The 22,785-nt window shown below is 44.2% G+C and overlaps 1 protein-coding gene and 1 long non-coding RNA gene across 10 annotated transcripts in view; both read left to right on the top strand.

The window, feature by feature from the left end:
* Positions 1–22,785, top strand: part of USP6NL (USP6 N-terminal like) — a 133,316-nt gene that overhangs the window by 104,389 nt on the left and 6,142 nt on the right. For all 9 annotated transcript variants that reach the window (XM_083461101.1, XM_083461104.1, XM_083461102.1 and 6 more), the window contains 5 exons: positions 1,076–1,196; positions 2,712–2,806; positions 7,077–7,142; positions 7,259–7,358; positions 8,519–8,671. In XM_083461101.1, coding sequence (XP_083317227.1) covers positions 1,076–1,196; positions 2,712–2,806; positions 7,077–7,142; positions 7,259–7,358; positions 8,519–8,671 — 535 coding nt within the window. The remainder of the gene's footprint in view (positions 1–1,075; positions 1,197–2,711; positions 2,807–7,076; positions 7,143–7,258; positions 7,359–8,518; positions 8,672–22,785) is intronic.
* LOC310687097 lies at positions 18,530–22,028 on the top strand. Its single transcript, XR_014516216.1, has 2 exons — positions 18,530–20,659; positions 21,039–22,028. It is a non-coding gene; the product is annotated as an uncharacterized lncRNA (long non-coding RNA).

The raw sequence follows: 22,785 nt of genomic DNA, 5'->3' as shown, positions 1-22,785 counted from the left end.
GGACAAAGGGTGAAGAAGGGCGCATAAATGTATGGGTGTAGAAACCTCTGCCTTTTGCATAGTTCCATCCATTGCTCTAGGGACACGGGTGGCGCTGTGGGTTAAACCACAGAGTCTAGGCCTTGCCGATCAGCAGGTTGGCGGTTCAAATCCCCATGACGGGGTGAGCTCCCGTTGCTCAGTCCCTGCTCCTGCCAACCTAGCAGTTCGAAAGCACGTCAAAGTGCAAGTAGATAAATAGGTACCACTCTGGCAGGAAGGTAAACGGCGTTTCTGTGCACTGCTCTGGTTCGCCAGAAGCGGCTTAGTCACGCTGGCCACATGACTCGGAAGCTGTACGCCAGCTCCCTCGGCCAATAAAGCGAGATGAGCGCCGCAAGCCCAGAGTCGGTCACGACTGAACCTAATGGGGTCCCTTTACCTTTACCTTATCCATTGCTCTGCATCTGGCCCACTGGCCTGTGGCTCCAGGAAGATGGTCCACAACAGAATGAGGCCTTCAGCCTCGGTCCAGTCCAGTATATCTGAAGGAGCGTCTCCACCCCCATCGTTCTACCCGGACACTGAGGTCCAGCGCTGAGGGCCTTCTGGCAGTTCCCTCACTGCGAGAAGCCAAGTTACAGGGAACCAGGCAGAGGGCCTTCTCGGTAGTGGCGCCCTCCCTGTGGAATGCCATCCCACCAGATGTCAAAGAGAACAACAACTACCAGACTTTTAGAAGACATCTGAAGGAAGCCCTGTTTAGGGAAGCTTTTAATGTTTGATGTATTACAGTATTTTAATATTTTTTTGGAAGCCGCCCATAGTGGCTGGGGAAGCCCAGCCAGATGGGTGGGGTATAAATAAATTATTATTATTATTATTATTATTATTATTATTATTATTATTCAGCAACACCACTACTTGTTCTGCCACACTTTTCAAGTGATCCACAGGGCTGCAGTTCTTCCATCCCTAACAGCTTCCTATTCATGCCACAAGAATCAAATTGACCATGTAATTTGTGGCGTGTTTTTGTTTGGTTTTGTCACTGTTTGCAAATTCCTAAACACTTGTCTACCTTTTCTCCTCCTAGGAAGTTGGATATTGTCAGGGAATGAGCCACATCACAGCTTTACTTCTTATGTACATGAATGAAGAAGATGCCTTCTGGGCCCTGGTGAAACTCTTCTCAGGACCCAAGCATGCTATGCATGGTATGTCACCCAAATCTTGCTTCAAAGCACTGATTAATTCTCATCTGATTTTTCAATTATTATTATTATGAAGTCTGGACTGGATTTGTAGTACGGCAAGCTGGGCCTTTTGGCTATTAATGTGCTCAAAATACTTAGAAAAAAATGTGTTGTTTTTTAACCAAGACTTTTTCTGCAGTCTATGATAGGTCTCTTAAAATGCTCTTTTGAGGTCATTTGTGATGATGTGCAGGGACTGTAACCCTGCGCATGACCTGCTTTCTGTGGGCATGGAGCTGGCTGCACAGAAAGTTTTGCCCTCATTTGAATCCATTATTGCAGCTGGAAATCGGGAGTGGAATTAAATTTCCAGCGTCCGCATACTCAGAGCAGGAATTTACCCTGTGGAGCAGCATTCTTCCCTGGTCATTTTCAACCTGGGGCAAGCAGTTTTTGCATTTAGGATAAAGGGCATGGTGATGCTTTAAACATGATTATGGGAAAGCAGCATATAAATAAACTTAATAATCAGTAACATAAGATCGTGGCAATCTCAAATGCTCAGCAACTCAGTCTCTCACTCATTGTTGGCAACGTTGAGTTGTGTTTACTTGCACCATCTGTCCACAGTGTGAACACGACATGCCTCCAACAAATCAGTCCTTGGATGGGAGAACCACGACCTTCTAGATATTAGGCTACAACTGCTATCAGCGCTAGCCACCATGGCCAATGATCTGGGATGATGAGAGTTAATGTCGTCTGGAGAGCCACAAGTTCCCCATCCTTAGTCTGTCTCCTTCTTAATCGGATTGGTTCACACCTTGTACTTATTTGCCTGCTGTGTGCAGCTATTCAAGCTCAACAACTTGACCAAAAAGCTCTTTGGTGAAGTCTCCCCCCAAAAAAGCTCAACTACTTTGGTGAAGCCTCCCCCAAAAAGTCAACAGCTTTGGTCAATCCAATGGGTAGATCAATGCCAGTTTATTTATAGTGGGAGTAGATCACAGTCTCTTGGAAGTTGGACACCCCTGAAGTACAGCATCAGACCATGGTTTGATATTACAGGAACAGACCCAGGCTTATGTGTTCTTCCTCCCCTATCTGGCATGGTTTTACCCAACAGCAAACGATGGTTTCCTGCAAACTGCAGTTGGGAGCTTCTAACCTTTGCACACCAGGGGAAAAAGGAGTGCATCAGTCTGGGTTTGTAATGCCAAATCACACTTTTGGTATTGCATCTCAAAGCCCCTGTGCAAAGTCAGCTGCCTTTTTTGTATGCCTTACCAGCTTTCACGCATCTGATGAAATAGGCTCTTGGTCATCTATGGTTATGTCACAATGAGTAAATTAATCTTTAATACACCACAATACATTGCATTGTATTTTAATGTTTAAGTGATTTCCACCCCCATCGGAATTATTTCACCGCAACACTTAAACCTGTGAACATTTTTCTTTGTGGGAATTTGTTAGCATTCAATATGTTTTTATTCTCTCTTATTATATCTTCCCCTCACCACCCCAACCTCTTAGGTTTTTATATTCCGGGTTTTCCCAAGCTGTTGAGATTTCAAGAGCATCACGAGAAAATAATGAAGAAATTTTTGTCTAAGCTTAAGCAGCATTTTGTAAGTAAATGCCATCAGAATATGCAGTACATAAAGGGTAACCCATCAGCAAAAGGTCCAATATGATATTTAATTCTTCCCTAGCCTGCTTATGCGGGTGTGTAGGGAATTTATGGAACTACTTTATGCCAAATCAGGTCATTGTTCTGCTGCTGTTTTCTGTATCTACTTTGCTGAACAGCGGTTCTGTCACAGAGAGAAATCTTTCCCAGTCCTGCCACTGAAAGCCAGTTTAACCTGAAATACTTTTAAAGTGATACAAGGGATTGAACTTGGGAACCTTCTCCATGCGAAACATGGGCAGGGGGTGTGCAAAGATCTGGGGGCAGTTGTGCTGTGGTATGTTTCTAACTAAGCCTGTAATGATATGTAGATTATAAATATTTTAGGTCGATTAATTCTGCATAAGCAATGTGTGATAATAGTGTATAGTCCTGAAAAGCAAGGGGTGGGGCGTCTCAAGCCAGGGATGGGGAAACAAACCCCCAACATCTCTATTCACTAGCCATAGTTGAGGTCCATACAGTTGGCATCTTTGTGAAAATCCAGACACAGAAGTAGTTGAGCTTTTTTCGCAAACACGCCAAAAAAGAAGTTTTCAAGCTAATTTTAAGGAATATTGCCAAAAATGATACTGCCAACATGGGTCCTGGATTTTCCCAGACATTTTTGTGATTTCCACCCTGGCATTGCTTTCGACTGCAGTATTCCAGCTATGGCAACCTTTGGACCCATCAATATCTGTAGAGCCACAAATTCCCCGCTCCTGTCCTATGCTTTTTAATGGGAAAGTACATCAAGGATAGGAAGTTTAGAGTACTCCATGGAATCCCATATCTCCCCTCCCATGCCAAGGGGATTCCCACCCTCAAACTCTTTCCATTTCAGAGCTATCAGTATTAAGTGTTGCATCTGCACCAATGTTACCTCTATAATCCTAGCTCTTGTCAAACCACTGTTTGCAGTCCATCTTAGAAGCAGGCTTTCAAGTTCCAGTTTGGCCCATCTATGCTTAGCACTAACATCAATACAGTGGTACCTCTGGATGCGAACAGGATCTGTTCCGGAGCCCCATTCGCATCCTGAAGTGAACGCAACGCGTGTGTGCGTGGGTTGCAATTCGCCGCTTCTGTGCATGAGCGTGGTGTCATTTTGAGCATCTGCGCATGCGGGAGCGGTGAAACCCAGAAGTAACACACTCGGTTACTTCCGGGTCGCCGCGGAGCGCAACCCGAAAACTCTCATCTTGTAGCATATTCAACCCAAGGTATGACTGTAATGCTAACCAGAGTGTGCTCAAAAACTAAAAGGGGGGTGGGAAACTGAATGTCTTCATAAAGGGGTATATTTGTAATGAAATTTGCAATGGTTGCTCTCACTATCTCCTAGCGCTGGTTAGGAGATTGAGCAGTGCTACATCTGAACCTCACAATATTTTCCCCAAGAAACCGATGGGGTTTTTGACTTGTTTTATTTTTTTATTTTCAAAACATTTCATTGAGACATCCCAAGCATCTGCATTCGAAATTCTCAGAAAGATACAGGAAGGGAAACTTGATAATGCCTGCCATTCATCCAACTTTATGAACCCAACATATAAAAAGGGAAATAGACATATAAAGAAACAAAGAATCATAGAATTGTAGAGTTGGAAGGGACCTCCAGGCATCATCTAGTCCAACCCCCTGCAATGCGGGAATCTCAGCTAAAGCATCTATGATAGGTGGTCATCAAACAGTAACCAGTAATTATCTTCTATAGCTTGATCAGGCTGAACATAGCACTTTTATGCATTAACAGGTGTCAAAAACAAATTGGTTGTGGTATTTCCACATCTGTAGATAGATTATAGATAGATATAATATTATTTCAGTGCAGAGAAAGGAAGAGATGTAATGGTGAACCAGGCTTAAGGATACAACCCTTGAGTAACTGGATGTGCCCTTTATATAAAGGTCTCTACTTCTGTGCGCATTCATGCACAAAGTACTTTTTATTTCAGTGAAGACTCACTATATTTCCAAATGCATAAAAGCTTCCAGCCTTTCATATATTTTTTTGTCCATTGTGCTGGAAGCTTATGAAACATGAAGCATATTCCTGCTAGGAAGTATAGTACATTTAGTTTCTTTTTCAGGGTGTTTGATATTAACTCTCTGATCAGATCTAAAATTGCTAGAGACAGGATCAACAGCAGCCTTAGGTTGTGGACTTGAGCACATTTATAAGAAAGGAAAGTTCCTGCTGAATGCAGACGGACTTCATTCCTAGTCTTTAATCTTTGATATCTGCAGCAAATATTCTAAACGTAGTGAGTCACCTCATGTATGCCATATTGGTTTTCCGAAATCTGTTCATGGGTAAGGGAGAGTTTTAAAAAGGATTTAAATCTACTGGCTGGTGAAAACCGAAATCACTTTCATGCTTACCTCTAGGCTGTAAATTGTGGTTTTAATTTTCACAGCAGAGTTCATACGGAGTTTGGACTGTAGGTCGTTGCTGCTTATTGCTTTAATTTTGGAGGAGTTTGCCTTCCAGGGGAGGAAACATCAAGTGCATCTTGCCTTGAGTCAGTAGGCTTCCTCGTCTGGGTGTCTGAAGGTTCAGGGAGGCTACTTCTAATAAATGAAAGTAAACAGCAAGCTGCTAAATCTGTAAAGCGAGGGAGGCACAACCACTTTTTTAAAATCTGGAGAGTCAAAAGTTGGGCGTGTTTATGTAGATAATTCTTAACAGCTCCTTAAGTCTCTCTGTCAGGCTAAGAAATCCCAGTGGAGCCTCTTTTATTGTTGGGATGCTACGGTGAAGGGACACTTATTTGTAGATCTGTTCTGTAGAGACAGAGCCACGTACCAAATCCTTGTAGGGCAGAGTTACTGCCTCCTCCATGGTGTCTGCTACTTCCTCCCACTGCACCTTATTCCCAGGCTAGTGTGCTGTTCCATTCATGCTTCTCAGTGTCCCAGGAGCTCCATGCAGTCAGATCACACAGCTGCCACTTCCGCCTCTGCCCATTCAATCTCAGCAGGAAGAGGGGTTGGCAAGGGCAAGCCTCTGTCGCACCCTGCTGCGTTTGAGCACACTGGGCTTTCTGATCAGCTTCAAGCAATTTCCACAGCTTCCCAAGAGCTGCACTTACAAACAGCAGCAAAAACCCACCCTGCAGAAGCACAACATGCAAACCCAACTTTCAAACCATAATTTCTAAGTCCTGTTAATGAGATCTGCAGTTGGCATGCACCCCTTGGCTCAGCTTTCTCAGACCCACCAAAAGTTTTGGACTACATCTCCTATCAACCCCAACTGGCATAGCCAGTGGTAGGGGGTTGATGGGAGTTGTAGTTGAAAACATATGGGATGCACCAGGCTGCTCTGAATAGACTATGGGCAAGAATGACAGGGTCTGGGAAAGAGGAATTGGCCCTAGAGAATGAAGGGAGTTATGTCCCAGGGCTTGGTTCCTGGTTTGCCATAGTGCGGGGGGTAGGAAACTACTTGCTATGCTGCCTCTGCATGAAAGAGGCATTCTGTACATGCTCAGGTATGCTGTATTCCTTCATCCCTTTCTTTAGAGGAGAAGCATGGCCAAAATTGGTGAACTGGATCAAACTTTTCATAGAGGGATATGGCCACAAGAGGTTTTCTCTCCTTATGCCAGGTGGATCAGGCTTTGTGCCTAAATGACTGCTTATATGCAACCCTGAAGCTTCAGAGTAAGGCAGTCTCCCCCTATGGAATCATATTCCAGAAAGTGGGGCATTGCAGTAAGTAGAGAATGCCTAGGCACACATTTTAACCGTGCCACAGGAACCTTTCTTCTAAGCTCTCCCCAGCAAACCAAAGTGATCTTACAGGGAGAGGTATTTTTAAAAGTACACATGACCCAAACCCTTCATTCTTCACAATCACCCTCTTCAATGTTTAACCTCTTTGGATTTCTTTTGTCCACGGAGGGGAAGACAGAATGCATAGGAAAGCAGTCAGGTTTCAGGCTGAAGATATTTTGGCCATTTCACTTTGGGTTTGCAGTCCAGGAGTTCATGCTGTCTTAGTTGCCAATGTTTATGCTGTGTGCTTAGCAAGGAAAATCTGTTTTTGTATGTGCTCTCTTTTTTCTTTTAATTATTATAGGGTTTTTTTTTAATTACCTTGTTTGTAGGGAATGTTTTTTAATGGGCTGAAATATAAATTCAATAACACTAACCACTTGGCCACTTTGCGTGACGCTGTGTTCGTATCTGAAGTTCATAAAACTGCTTCTTCTTGGCAGGACTCCCAGGAAGTCAACACTACGTTTTACACGATGAAATGGTTTTTCCAGTGTTTCCTTGACCGTGTGAGTGTCTTTTGTTTGATGCCTTCCCCACCCCAGTCATCCCAAGCACACATTTTTACGGCAAATCTGGATTTCTGTTATTTTTCTGATGCCTCCCATGGCTTCTCTCATTGCAGACTCCCTTTACGTTAACCCTCAGGATCTGGGATATCTACATACTTGAAGGAGAACGGGTTCTCACTGCGATGTCTTATACCATTTTGAAACTGCACAGAAGTAAGATCTCTGTCCTGGCTTTAAACTCTTTAACTCGCCATATGGCATGGACAGGCACTTGTGAATAAAATGAATAAATTAAAAACCAAACATTTTTCTCAGTTGGGTATTTCTCAGTACTATTTATTTATTTATTTATTTATTTATTTATTTATTTATTTATTTATTTATTTATTTATTTATTATTATATTTCTTATATTTGTTCATCACTTTATCTTGCCCAGGGCAACCCACAGTAATTTACAACCTACCAAGCCATTGATGTTCTCTCCCCGCCCTGCACTTCTGGGGAGAAAGATCTTGTGGGTGCTTATTTCACACTGTCTCCAAAGCCACCACAGCTTCACTGTTGGGAAGATTCTAATAACTAGAAATACGTTGCAAAAGATGTGGCTACAATATGCACAATAAATCTGGTGGCACGGTATACTTCCCAGCCAACAGGAATATAGACGCTGGTCAGAAGGGCTCTACTCAAAAGTACAATTTCCTGAGGAGATTAAATCACAGCAACGAGCGGAGTCTTTTTGGCGACAGCCCCAAGGCTTTGAAATAAGCATTCTCTGTAGGTCCTTTGCTGGGCCTCCTTGTTAACTTTAGGAGACTCTGTGAAACCCACCTTTTAAAGCAAGCCTTTGTTGGCTGATGCTCCTGGTACTTCTTATGGCTATGATGGCAATGTTTCAGTTACGTTGAGTATTCGTTGATATGCTGCCGTTTTAGCGGGGTTATTTTTGTCAGACATTTCTGCAACCTGTTTCAGTCTCTGAGAGAGGCAGGACTGAAATGGTTTAAATAAATGGAGGGGCTAACAGGAAAGCATGAGGGCACAGTGCTCACTCTCAACAATGACACCACTTTCCATGGCTACTTCCATGCTTCTGCCTCCCTCTTGATTTTCAGTACTCTGTGATCTGCCCCCATTTCTGTCTGCACGTACCACCTGTGCTTGTTGTTAGAGAGAGCAATGTTAGGGAATCGGCTTGATATATGGCAGCCTTATGTTTCTGTAAAGTTCTAGAATTACACTAGGTGCTTGTTTAATTAATAGATATGAATTGACACAGAGAGAGAGATTTCTGTTTCAATAGAGAAAGCAAATATGGCTACATTTTAGTCTACTCTCTGATGTCGTACTCTTCTCCCCCTCCCAACCTAGAACACCTGATGAAATTGCAAATGGAAGAACTCGTGCAATTTCTTCAGGAGACCCTTGCCAAAGATTTCTTCTTTGAAGATGACTTCGTAATAGATCAGCTCCAGAGTTCCATGGCGGAGCTGAAACGAGCAAAGTTGGACCTGCCAGCAGCAGGTGAGTAACTCTAGACACAGCCGCTGCTTTGGAAGCAAAGCAGCCCGTTTTAGTTGGTTTGTGGGTCCACCCAGCTTTTGTCACTCTGCCCGGCCAAAACACCACCTCGAATGGAGCTGCGCAACTATGGCACGGTGCAGGAAATTCACAATTTTGGTATCCCGTTCCTGGAAATCCTGATCATTTCCCCAAAAGGTATGCCCACTTCTATCATGCTCCTAATCTGGAAGTGTAACTAAAGTCCCTGCAAGGAGCAGGTAACATTGTTCTCCTGATGCACAGCTATGCCCACAGCAGGAAGTTGGCCAAGTATTGCGCATCCTGAAGGCAATGCCTGACCAGGGTCAGGAGAACAGTGTTTGGATGAACAGATGAGTTTTACAAGCAATCCATTCTGCAGAAAGGTACATGTGGGTCAGGCTCATTGTCCCATCCTGGAGAGCACAGGAGGTAAACTTGCAGCCTTTTAGTTAGCAGGAAGGCAACATCGTTAAAATGCTGGTCTTGTGTTCATGCCTTAGCATGCGGCCCCGGAAAACAATTTTCGCCTCTGAGTGTGAACAACGATCAGAGATGCTCTTCTCTAGACCTATCAATCATTGCAGAAAGAGGGGAGGGCTGGGAAGGAGGTTTCCTGGACTGTTTGCCCCCCCCCCCCCAGCATTCATAAGAATGTCTGTGCTGTTTAATAGATAAGTGGGTTTTTGTGAGCTGAGAAAGGAAATTGAATTTTACCCTCCACTATTGAGAGGGTCCTTCAGGATTTCTGCCAGTTTAGTGTAACATGAGAGAGTGAGCAGAAAAGTCAGGCACTAACTCTTCCTGAGGAAGATGGGGAGGAAATCGTAGAGGATGTCTCTTGAAACTGTCAGGCTTTTAATGTTCTTAACATTGCAGGGGTTGGACTAGAGGACCCTCGGGCTCCCTTCCAATTCCACAATTCTATTAACATTCTGAGCAATGAGACTGTAGATCACCATTGCTATGGGCTGCTCTGTTTTCAGCCTCTTTCCTAAGTATTCCTAACACTCCAGATTTATTTCAGAAAGAGTTAAGTATTTATGCTTCCGGTGAAAATTTGACTACAATCCCAAGATCTCTTTCCAAAGTAATTAGTCAATTCACACACTGTGTGTGTGTGTGTGTGTGTGGTGTCCTCAAAGCTGCACATCATTTTAGGCATGTCCCAGTTTTGAACCTTATCCGACCCATTTTTAAAAAACCTCTTTTTCTATTCTGAAAGTTCTCTATTTGTCCCTATTTCTTTTAACCACCTGGCATTATGTGCAAGGATACCATTTTCTGATCGCTGTGGCTTTTGCCTTATTTTCTCTCTGCTAGGCCAATAGTAGCCTGGACAGGAAGGGGGGTGGGGAGGAGTGGAAACTGACAGCACTGAACCAGAGGCTTTGAATGTGGAGTTATTGCAAGCACTACTGGAAATATTGAATCTTCTAATTTATTCCTTTTGCAAACTGAGGCCTGTAAGAAATTTGGGGTGGGGAGGAGAAACTCCACCTGTTTTCCACCCCTCAACTTCGCCTTCCTCCCCACGTATGAGATGGTTGAATACAGGTGCTGCCCAAGGCACCTACGGAGTGCTGGCTTCCATGGAGGAAAATTGGAGTTTGGGGCTCCTCCCCTCCTGCCCAGCCCAGCCCAGCCCTGCTCATCATCTTGGGAGGCTGGGGCTCAGTCAGTCTCCAGCTCACAGCTTAGCAGCAGGAATTGGCTAGAGAAGAGGAATGCGGAGGAAGTTCTGGTCCCAGCTGGTGAAGGATAGCACCAACATTGTGCTGCTCTCTGCTTCCAAGGACATTCTCCCAAGGCATGAAGGATTCTGATTCCCCATTATTTTTCTGTGGATATAATGGTGACTCTTCTATTGATAGACATCCATACTGTCTCCCCCCACTTTGGGCCTCAGGGATGGATGCCCATACACGGGCATTCCACTTGGGGCCGCCAGGGGGGGGGGTATTTCTTCAACCCCCAAATGGGGGTTTTCTTTGTGCCTAAGTACCCACAAGATACGTCTTGAAAATCTGTCAGATTTGTTTTCAGTTCCTGTTTAGCTAAGAAAATGGATGCCTCATTTGCTCTTCATCTGAATTTCATCAGCCCTTGAATTTTATCTCCCCACTCCGTGTTCAAATCTTGTTTTTCTAATCACTATCTCCAGGCGATGCTATCTGTCACCAACCTCGCTCTCAGCGTCTTCTAGACATTACCTCACTCTTGCATGCCTCGTCTGTCTCTAGTTCTGCAAATGTGCAGGGGGCAGGCAGCTTCCTCCCCAGGCAAGCACAGGGTTGATCCTGTCTCATGTGAGCTCAATGAAGGGCACTGGCTGCCAGCTAAGGCTTCCTTTTGCACCTCCACATCAAGGTCAGCCAGTTTGGGAGGGAGAATAACAGGGCCACATCAATACAGAGAAGCAGCACCAAAACTGAGAGAGCCATAAGGAATCATTGGGGCAAGGTCCCCTTTTGGCTTTGGAATAAATCATTTTGCTCTGTCTTGCTTCCAAAGTAGACCCACAATGTCCAGATATAATCCTTGGTTATTTCATTCCCATCATGGACAGATTGCAGTGTCCAGGGCATGACATTGCAAGTTGAAATGAAAGCTGCCTTGGAAGCTGAGATGGACAGGGCTGTTTGCCCCGAGTGACGTGTGTCCGAATTCCTTACAGGCTATTGAATGGAGGGGTGAAGGGGCTTATTCTTGTTTGCTTGGCAGGGAAAGAGAACACTCAGCTTCTTTTCTGCATGTGACCTTGAGCCAGCTGCTCTCTCATTCTCTCTCAGCCCAGTCTACTTCACAGGGTTGTTCTGATGATAAAATGTAGGGGTGGGGGGAAACCCTGTGAGCTTCCTTGTTAGGAAGGGCAGGATAGAAATGAAGTCAAATGAATACAAAAAGGCTAGGGCAGCTACAATGAAGAGGGGATGGAAACTCCCTTCTGACTAGCTGGGAGAGTTAGTGAGATAAACCTTTCCCGGAATCTAAATATAAACTCCTGGATTTTCTACAGAAAGCTTATAGGGAAAAGGTAGAAAACACAAACTACTACTTATAGTACCAATCATGAGAACTCCAAAGTTTTCATTACTATGAGTTATCAGGAGAGCCTCTGGCTCACATCATCTCTGACAATGGGCACTTGCTGGCTGGAGCTGTTGGAAATTAATTGCTAGGCCAGGAAGATGTGGCGGGTTAAAGGTTCCTCCTCTGTGCTCTAGTGCTCAGGGTGGCCTGGACTGTTTGATGCATGTCATCCTCACAACATCCCTGTTATGCAGGTTGTGCTAGGAGTGGAATATGCACCTTCAACTGAATCCTTTTAGGCTGCAGTGAACACTTTGGGACTTACTCCCAGGGTAAAGATAAATAGGGTTGTGCTTTAAGATTACAACTGGTGAGGAATGCCATCTCCTGCTTCATACTTGTGCCCTAAACTGCAGTTGCCCTATGCCACCGAGTCAGACCATAGACCTAACTAACTCAGTATTGTTCGCACTGATTGGCAGCAGCTCTCCCTGGTTTCTCTCAACTCTTAACTGGAGATGCCAGGAATTGAACCGGGGACCTCCTGCATTTGCAAAGCAGATCCTCTACTACTTCCCTTTCCCTGTAATAATGAAATAGTTATTGGCAGCTTGCAATTCTAGCCATGCTGTTAATTTAGGTCCCTCCCATATGGGAACATCCGAGCACTAATTAGGCTTAGTGGAATTCTCCATCTGGCAATCCTTGTTTAGGGTGCTAAGAGCTTTCCAGAGCTGTTTGGGCAGACTTTGGTCTGTTGTCAAAGACATAACTTTGCACAGCATTGAAAACATGGCAGTCCATCTGGAAGGGAATTTGTAGTGTGCACTCTTCCCTGTTTTCTTCTAAACTCTCCTTCAGAATGAGATGGACTGGGCAATCTTAAGGCTTGTGCTGATTACCAGTTTGCTTTGGGCTTTTTCTTTCCTTCAGACATGGTCGAAAAACACTTAATTGCTCAGTCAAAGCATTTGTGTTCCAGGACCATGGCCAGATATCGTTCCTTCACACCCTATTCTACCCCAGGAAAACTGCAACACCCAGAGAAAAGGCTGTTTTGCAAAAGGAAGATCTTCTGATGGTCCTTCCTATCAAGCACAGAATGTCTTCTGTGGAGCAGATGGGGGAAGAAGAAAGGGCACAGAACTTCATAAATTGCCCGATCACAGCTTTTTCCTTCTCTCTGAAATGTATCAGGCAGTAATGGAATTGCCAGGAAGCCTTCTAGTGATTCTTCTCTCCCAGGATCCTTTTATCACATCTAGTGGGTCTCTGGTTACTTTTTCACAGATCAAGGACCTCAGAAGGCTCTTTAATTTTAGCTCATCTGTGAATTTTCCAAAAACTTTCTGACTCCTTCCCCAGTGCCCCTGATAAGGCTTCTGCATTTCCTTAGAACTTAACATGCATTAAGAGCTTCTGAACAAAAAAAAATGTTGCCCGTTACACAAGTAAGGCACCATCTCCTTCAAAAAGTTGAAGCCATGAATGGTGCTGCAGAGATATTATTGTGTTAACTGGCCATGTCGCCATTAATCCAGTTTGACTCTGAAAGATGACTGGCAATCCTAACTTGTTGATGTGAACAAAGGGTCTGTTGTGCCTCCATGTGCACCAGCCTTCCCAAGTCTGGTTACCTCCAGATATTCTGCATTACAATTCCCATCAGTCTGAGCCAGTGGGGCTGATGGGAATTGTAGTCCTGAGTATCTGGAGGCTACCAGGTTGGGGAAAGATTGTGTGCCCATTGCCTTTACATTAAGAAGGGGAGTTAAGTGTGCAGCCTTCTTTCAGAATGCCTACTGGGGATATTTGTCTCCTTCTAGCCAGGGTCAACAAACAGAGGCTTTGTTTGCTTACGAATCCCTATCAGCCACCAGCTCCTCCACCATCACCACTCTGCAAACTTCAGGGCAAGTGAGAACTTGGAGGAAGTGGGGATTGTGTGTTGCCAGGTATCCTTTCCACCAGAAAGTCATATGTGCTTGCTGCTAAGTGATGCTGCTAACCTCTCTGGCAGTCAATTTACTTAATGCACGCACATGAGCAAAGGACTGGGAACTAGGGAGTTATAGGACTAACTGATTCCACCACCACCCCCGCTTCCCGGAGACCCTTCCTGCCTTTTGTGGGCAGCTGGCCAGCCCAGCCACTTTCTGTGGGCGAGTGGAGGGCAGAGGGAGCGTTGCACATCCTCACTTTGCACAGAGCAGACAGTATGTGGTTTAAACTGCAGAAACCACTACCACGGCATTTGCCGTTGGTCACCAATTCAGATGGATTTAAAAGAGGACGGGACAAGTCTGTGGAAGTGAAGGCTGTCAGTGTCTACTAGTCACGAGGACTTTGCCATTTCCAAGATCAGAGGCAGCCCAGTGCCTCCGGGCAACATGTCAGTGAGGAACAGCTGAAGCAGAGGACCATTGCGCTCATGTCCTGTTTGCTGATGTCCCACAGGCCTCTGGTTGGCCACTGTTAAATGTTAAAATTATATAGATGTATGGAGCAAAAACTAACATGACCTCCATGTTTAGAATAAAATAGATTTTCCCAAGTAGCAGAAGACTGAGAAGGGAGGAGGCAACGTGGGTGGGGGAATTCCTTGTGTGAATGAGGAAAGTTCCCTGTTGCCTTACCACTGTATCTGCCTGGATGTTGGATCTTTATCTCGGGGAATATAATTGATAGGGCATAAATAAGGGTTGTGGCTCATAGAGCATCTGCTTTGCATGTAGGTTTAATCCCCAGCATCTCTAGGCTTAACTGGGAATGTCCTCTGCCTGATACCCCGGAGAGCTGTTGCCAATCAGGGTGGACACTACTGAGCTAGAGGGACGCAATGGCTTGACTCAGTATGCAGCAGCTTCCCATGTTCCTAAATAAAAGACTGTGCATTTCTCCTTAAACTTTCTGTTTTGCATTCTCTTTTTGCCTCTCTCCTTCAGTAGACCACATTGCTTTTTGTTCTTCACAAGAATTTAAGAGTGTGGCTCCTAACTTTATCAGCTTCTCAGTTCAGACTTCTGTTTTAGCTAATGTCTTATTGGTTTTTCCTTTTCTGGCATCTGTAAAAAATAATAAAGGAACAATATTGTAAAAGCATCAGTGCAGCATACTTTCTCTTCTACAGCTCCTGTAATGTCACTTTTTTGTATTTGTTTTTCCTTTTCCAGATGAATATGGAATTTTTCATTTATACGTTTGGAGGACTCACACGTATCTGTTTTATTTTTCCTTTGCACTCCATTTCATTAACCAACTAACTCTCTCGATACTTTTCCATGTTGTTGATGTTTTTTTATTCCTACTGATTTCTCGAGTGCATCTAAATGTGATGAAGTTAGAGGTTGCCATGGAATCTTGGTTTCCCCCCGGCACTTTGCCTGTCTCTGTGTGATTTGAACTGTATAGTTTGAGCCATTGAATTTCTCTCCTCACGTCCTTATGGATATAAGCGGTGCCACTAACTCTGCTTGTGCTTCTTCTGAATATCCACTTAGACTTGGTAAAATCTAGCACGGCTTGAAATTGTTGTCTGTATCAGAGGACCGCGATGCGTTTGCCTGGGGCTTTTATTTCAGTAGCCCAGGAACAAGCAACTTGTTAATTTTTCTCCCCTGCTTTTAATTGTCTTTCTCTTAATCTAGGTAAGAGTTTCCAAAGCGAGTTTATACAATTAGCACCCCAAACTTCAGTGCAGAACAAAATTGTGTTGAGCCAATTCTTCAGTGTTCTGAAAATTGCTGGGATTGGCATGTCCCTTTATTTATCATGATGATCCAGAAATGAGAAAGGGAACTGTGGTGAAGGACAGATCTAAATGTCACCCTGAACACATAGTTGCTTCTGAAAAATAGCTTCAGCTGCACACCTGGTTTTGCTCCTTCGCCCCACAAATCTGCTAGATCTTGCTTTGACATCATGCCACAATGTTCTGTGTTTTTGTGCTTCCCCTTCCATATCACCGTTGTGCAGTGGGAAAATGTCAAATGTCATGATGGGGAAGAACCATAACTCAGTGGTTAGAGCTTCCTCTTTGGATGCAGGGGGGGGGGGTTCCCCAGTTTAGTCCCTGGCATCTCAGTAGCAAATAAGCTGCTGATTTGGAAGACCACAAACCCATCAGTCTTGTAACATGTTTCCCTGCGATTGCCTCCCCTCTAAGCTCTGTGAGGACTCTCAAGACATGCACATTCTGGAGCTGAAATGAGGGTCCGAAACTGGTTACTCAGACTCTGTTGTGGCATTCACTTCAGTGTAATTGGCTGTTAATGCATCTTGGGACAATTAAGCTGGAAGGTTTTGCAGTTGTGATTAATTTCCACTGGGTGGTGACAAAGATCAAGAATAAGCCAGTAGCATTTCTTTTTTTTTCAAATCTCTCTACTCCCTTGTTTCCTTTAATCCTTGTCAGCATGTACTTTCACCATACCAGCTTTTAAAAACAAGATGACTTGAATAGCAGAACCAGATATTCCCCCGCTTTTTAAAGGGACACCTGTTTTTTCCTTCTGAATGACAAAACTCACAGTAGAAGTATGCTAGAAGGCCAGTGCTAGGAACTGAAAAAGCATTTCTTTAAACCCATGTATTTGAAGGCTTTTTAAAAACGAAATCTTTGGAGTGCTGAAAGACTAACAGGTTTTCTTTTGTAAATTATTTGATATGTAGCCATGAGCTTAAAAGGCAGGCTTAGAGTATATGTAGGAATTCTGTTGCCACAAGCCTTTATAAATTGTCTTGCAAAAATTGTAAGACTAGAAGCTGGAAGAATAACTAGCTGAAGTTCAGCAGGTCTGATCCAACCAAAGTTAAGCACTTAGTATCCTATTACTCTCCAGGGGAGAGTTGGGCATGTACTAAAATCTCTGCTGTTGAAGTCAGTAGAACTGGGAAGTCCTAACTGGCTGGATCATAACCCCAACGAAGGGTACTTCCTTCATCCTGTATTCCTTCAATACTGTTTTTCTTTAAGAAGTGTCAGTGGGTTTGGAAAGAGCATAACTCTGCCATTCAGACATAAGGAGACTCTGTAGAAACATCACAGATTTGCTTTATTTAAGAGAACGAAGGAAAGAAACAACCCTATTCATCTGTTAGGTTTGCCAACACCTAGGCCAGCACTGTCCAAACTTGTGATTGTGTGCTATGAGTAACATTAGGAGAAACTTCTTGACAGCTACAATTAGACATTGTCCAGCTTCTTAGCAATGGAGTCTCTTACCAGGGAGAGCAGAGTACCTCCTCCTTTGTAGGGCTTCAACAGAGTCTGGACAGCAGCTTATTGAGGATGAGCTAACCTTAGACGGCCTGTATCAGGCAGGTAGTTGGATCAAGTGGGCCTATGAGGCTCCCTCTGATTCTGCAGTGAAGTGGATCGCAGGACACTTAGTCGTTTTTTAAACTTTGCCCTGTGTCTGTGAATATGGAAAAGGGCAGCTCTGCAAGTAATAATCACCTGGAGAAGAGCAGCTTGCAGTTGTGGGATGCCAGAGCATCTCGTTCTGTGCCCTTCTATGGGTACTTAAAATATTATTTAAAATTATTGCCATTGGTGATGCAAACAAGCCCTTGATTCAGTGTGCTGTGTTACACTTTGAGACAATTACATCCTTTGTCTTGGCTCTCTTCCCCCAGCCCCTTGGGAGTGATGGTTCCAGGCACTACTTTATGACTTGCTTGCTTTGGCTGACTCCGCATGTAGCTCAGTTTAGGTTCTGTTGCTTTTCTGAGGGAGGTTTTACGATGATGATAATGAACTTGCCTTTCCTCTTTCTTGCCAGCACCCGATATCGTGGCCTTCCTGTTCGCTACTATCCCCCAAGTGTCTCCTGGTACTTTTGCCTCTGTCTGGTTCATAGCATTCTTGTTCTTTGTGGTTTGAGCAAAGGTTGCTTTTATTTGATTGATTGATTGATTGATTGATTGATTGATTGATTGATGGGCTTGTAAAACTGTTTTGTTTCATGTGCCTGAAATAATGGGCTTGTTTTATATTCAGTAAGTCTCTGTTCTTTTTAACAACAATATAATAATCCTGGTATTTCACCTGCATTTTACCTCTTCTCTCAGAGTAGTGGTAGCTGTTCCAGATATATGCATGCAGGCTTGTTTCACCCGTTGTCATTGCAGCGAATGAGCCCATATGTGGAGGTGTTCTGTGTGTGCATGCAGGACTTTTGGATTGTAGCAAGCGTGACTAACAACTTATTGTAAAACAGGGTTTTAGAAACCCAATTGTCTGGTTGCCTATCACGAAGAATAGCTTCCAAGTGGCTAGATCACATTTTATCTAACCTAGTGTCTTCTAATTGCTGTTTGACTACAACTCTCTATCATCCCTGACCATAGTCCAGGCTGGCAGGGGCTGGTGGGAGTTGGAATCCCAACAACCAGTGGACATCAGCTGATTGGGGAAGGCTAGAAAAATTTTCCAAAGTGGGAAAGGTGTCATTAAAGGTAAAGGGGCCCCTGACCGTTAGGTCCAGTTGTGGACGACTCTGGGGTTGCAGCACTCATCTTGCTTTATTGGCTGAGGGAGCATGACTAAGCCACTTCTGGCGAACCAGAGCAGCGCACAAAAATGCCATTTACCTTCCCGCTGGAGCAGTACCTATTTATCTACTTGCACTTTTGATGTGCTTTCAAACTGCTAGGTTGGCAGGAGCAGGGACCAAGCAACGAGAGCTCACCCCATCGCAGGGATTCTGATCAGCAAGCCCTAGGCTCTGTGGTTTAACCCACAGCGCCACCCACGTCCCTTCTGTATATGTATAATATATATTCTGTATATGTATAATGTTTTGCCTAATATATACCCAACAAAAAAGATGTGCTGGCAGTGAAGGTGGTGAACCTTTTCAAGTTTATTTATGTATTTTTAAAAATGTGTATACTCCCATCTTCTAGGCAGCATACAACACATTATTAAAACAATGCCGAAAGCTCCCCAGCAGCCCTTGTTCCTCTGAGCGGTGGTACAAATAAAACTGTGCTTTGCTTTGCTTTGCTTCTGCAGTCCTAGGGCAACTGGTCGTTGGAGTTGAGTTCTTCCTGACACCTCCAATACATGAAATTAGGTTGGCGTGAGCAAGGGTGGCAGTGGGGTGCAACTTGGTTGCTAGAAGGGACCTGACCAGCTTTCCTAAACTGGAAAACATCTCCTCCCCCCACAACACAATTCCAATTTGGTGCTTTATAAGCCCTGGTTGTCTTATGCAAATGCTCCTGGCTACTTACCTGGACTGTTAGATTTGCTTGCATTTTCCTTTCTCTCGGATTCATATGCCGACTGCATGTTCTGTGTGGAATGGATCAATGATTCTAGGAGTAAACTTGAGAACCCCATGGGGTTGAGCTTAGGAATAACCATGGGCTCTGTCTGCTAGTCCTTGGTGTCTTCCTTGAACACAGAAGGTATGTATAGGTATGTACAACATCGACCACTCTGCTTGGAAGATGTTGTGATGCTTCTAGATTGGACTGGTTTAAGGACTGATGGCCTGCCTTTTTCCAGTTCAACAGAAGAGTGCTTCCTGCATGCTGCACTTCAGGTCTGGTTTCTCCAGGTTTCATCTCAAGCCTGCAGCAGCCTTAAAGCAAGAAAAGAGAGACGTTATGAGCATAGATCTCTTTGTGTTTAAATGAACCCTGCCATAATGATAGGATAGCAAATTGGCCACCTGGTACGGCACAAAACACATAATGTGAGCGCAGCCTCACACCATAATCGTAATCATATTTTCATGGAAGGAAACTCTGCTGATTTCAAGGGAACCATTCCAAGCATTAAGCAGGCAGAACACATGCACAGTACCCCGACGAGAAGCACCTGAGATGACAGTGATGTTCAACTTTCAGGCCAGTTCTTAATTTAAGATTCACCTAACCCAAGACCATGTCAGCAACAAAACTAACAAAATGAATTTCAATAGGGACAAATGTCAGATTCTACACTTAGGGTAGGAATAACCAGATGCACAAATATATACTAGCTTGCCAGTAGTACATGTGAAAAAGATCTAGGTCTTAGTAGGCCACAAACTTTAGTGTGAATCAGCAGTGTGATGCAGCAACAAAAAAGCTAATGCAATTCTAGGCTGCATCAACAGAAGTATAGTGTCCAGATCAAGGGAAATCACTCTGTTCTGCCTTGGTCAGACCCCACCTGGAATACTATGTCCAGTCCTGGGCACCACAGTTTAAGAAGGATATTGACAAGCTGGAATGTGTGCAGAGGAGGGTGACCGATATGATTAAGGTCTGGAACCAAAGCCTTATGAGGAACGGTTGAGGGAGTTGGGAATGTTTGGCCCAGAGAAGGCTGTGGTGATATGACGGCCATCTTCAAATATCTGAAGGGCTGTCACCGTGGATGATGGAGCAAGCTTGCTTTCTGCTGCTCCAGAGGATAGGATCTGAGCTAATGGATTCAAACTACAAGAAAGGAAAGTCCGACTACGGAAGACCTTTCTGGGGGTTATTGCTGCTTTGCAATGGAATGGACTCCCTCAGAAGGCAGCAGACTCTCCTTCATAGGAGGTTTTTAAACAGAAGTTGAATGGCCATCTTTCAGGGTGATTCTTGCTTTGCTGGGGGTTGGACAAGATTACTCTTAGAGTCCCTTCAAACTCTACCATTCTATGATTCTACAACAATGGACATCCAGAAAAATAAAATCGCATTAGGAGCTGAGCATCTGATGCATAGTGGCAGATGAAGGAAGGGGATGCTTAACCTTTCCTCACCAGCCACTTTCCTCCTGCAGTTTTCTCCAAGCTGTGTGTCAGACCTGTCTTTGCAGAGTATAAACAGGCTTGCCGCTTCAGCAGCAATAGAAAAGCATCCGGGGAGGATATTTGTAGTGGGAAATGACTTACTATGAGGAAAGGTTGTAGCATCTGGGACTTCTTGGTTTGCAGAAAAGGCAAGTAAGAGGTGACATGATAGGTGGTTATAAAATTATGCATAGCATGGAGAAAGTAGATAAGAGAAAAGCTGTATGTTAGCAGATTCAGGGCAGATTTTTAAAAAAGTACTTTCTCACACAGCTCATAGTTAAACAATATACCATATTTTTCGCTCTATAAGATGCACCAGACCATAAGACACACCTAGTTTTTGGAGGAGGAAAACAAGAAAAAAAATATTCTGAATCTCAGAAGCCAGAACAACAAGAGGGATTGCTGCGCAGCGAAAGCAGCGATCCCTCTTGCTTTTCTGGCTTCTGGGATAGCTGCGCAGCCTGCATTCGCTCCATAAGGCGCGCACACATTTCCCTTTATTTTTTAGGAGGGAAAAAGTGAGTCTTGTAGAGCAAAAAATACGGTAACTTGCCACTTCAGTAGGCAGTGACGACCCATCAGCTTGGATGGCTTTAAAAGACAAATTCATGGAAGGCCGGGCTATTAGATGCTACCGGTAATGATGGCCACCTTCTCCCTCCACTGTCTATTCATTATGCCTCCATTTGCTGGCAATCGTAGGTGGGCAGAGTGCTATTGCATTCATGCCCAGCTTGCAGGCATCCCACAGGCATCTGGTTGGCCACCGTGGGAAGAAAATCCTGGGCTAGATTGGGCATTGGCCTGAACAAGCAGGTTCTTCTTACCTTCTCATGGCGGGGGCAAAGGGCTGAGTGCCCCCTTTCCACTTCCACCCTGCCCTCTCCAGGTGCCACTTTGCAAAGGAGAAACAGGGCTTTAGTGACAAGATGGCCGTACTTTGTGTTTCGGTCCATAGATCCTTGTCGATTATACGGCCAGCTTAAAAGTCAGGGGCCTGAATGATGTTGGGAGATCTAAGCAAGCTGTATACTTTGTGTTGTTTCATGCCTCTTTTTTGACATTGAGCCTGGAGTGAGAGTTCATCTGCCTTATGCCGAGGCCACGTGACTGGGATCTAAAGCTGTGGCTCTATTCATCCCTTCTCCTCTCTTTTTGCTTTTGTTGCCAATGTGCTTTCCTTCCAATTATTTTCCACATCTGATAGAAACCCACGAGCCCTGCTTGTGCATGGCTTTGGTCTTGGCAATCAACAGTTGCGACCTTGGAATGTTCCCTCCCCCCCCCCCGTTAGTGCCCCTGCTAATTCTTCATTTGTAACCCCAGGCTCTCGACTGGAGAACTAGTGTGGCAGTTTAGGGTCATTGTCATATCACCCCCCCCCACCTTTCAGATCTTCAGGTGTTAGCCTACAACATCTAAACAGTTTTAAGCCACTCATACCGGGGGCGAACACATTCCCTCTCCCTCTGACTTGTGTCTGTGAGAGAGAGATTACAGAGAGTAATCTTCAAAGCAACAAAGAATTCAATAAAAATGTCTATAGTATTCTCACTGGGGTTTCTTGAAAGCTTAGTGGTAATTAAGAGACCTTAAGTGTACTAAATTAAAAAGAATAAAGCCGCCTTATTAATCAACCTACGTACATTTCAAAAGTTTTTTCCTTAAATACAGAACATAACCCTATTCATTGAACCAATATATAAAAAATGAGGAAGTGCAGGGAGTTGGACTCTATAACCCTTGGGGTCCCTTCTATGTGTTTTTAGTGGTGTACTACTGGCCATTCTGGCGAAGCCCAAAATGGGTTTCCCAGCCCTGCTCTGACTTGAATGACTGGTGCATGTGCACATGCCCCTTCTCATGTTGCAGGAAGAAAGTACCAAATGTATGGAGGGCACATTTATTTGGAACGTGGCGTCTTCCCGGTTGCAAGGTTCTAAATCCACCCTCCTCTTCAGAAAGCAGAGAGAACAGAGGTTTAATTCAGAAAGGGAGGGGACATTTTTGAGTAACTGTGGTACAACTCAGTTCATTGAGTTTCTCTCTGCTTTGTACACATATGCAAGACTCACACGAGGTGGAGAGTTTCCCCCCCCCCCAAAGTCCTAATCACCTGAGACTCAAAAGGAAGGCTGTGTTGTCATCTAAAATTAAGACCGTGAACTGCTGCAGTTTCAGGAAAAGCACAGCTTAGACTATTGTGCCTTTATAGTCAAGACCATTCGAGGTCAGAAAATTAGTTTCCAAATTTGATTTGTGTTAGTAAGACAGTTCTTG

The sequence above is a fragment of the Podarcis liolepis genome (assembly GCF_965112155.1).
Source record: "Podarcis liolepis genome assembly, chromosome: 10".
Classification (NCBI taxonomy): Eukaryota; Metazoa; Chordata; class Lepidosauria; order Squamata; family Lacertidae; genus Podarcis; species Podarcis liolepis.
Note: the sequence above shows the minus strand (reverse complement) of the source record. Positions and strands in the feature narration are given on the sequence as shown.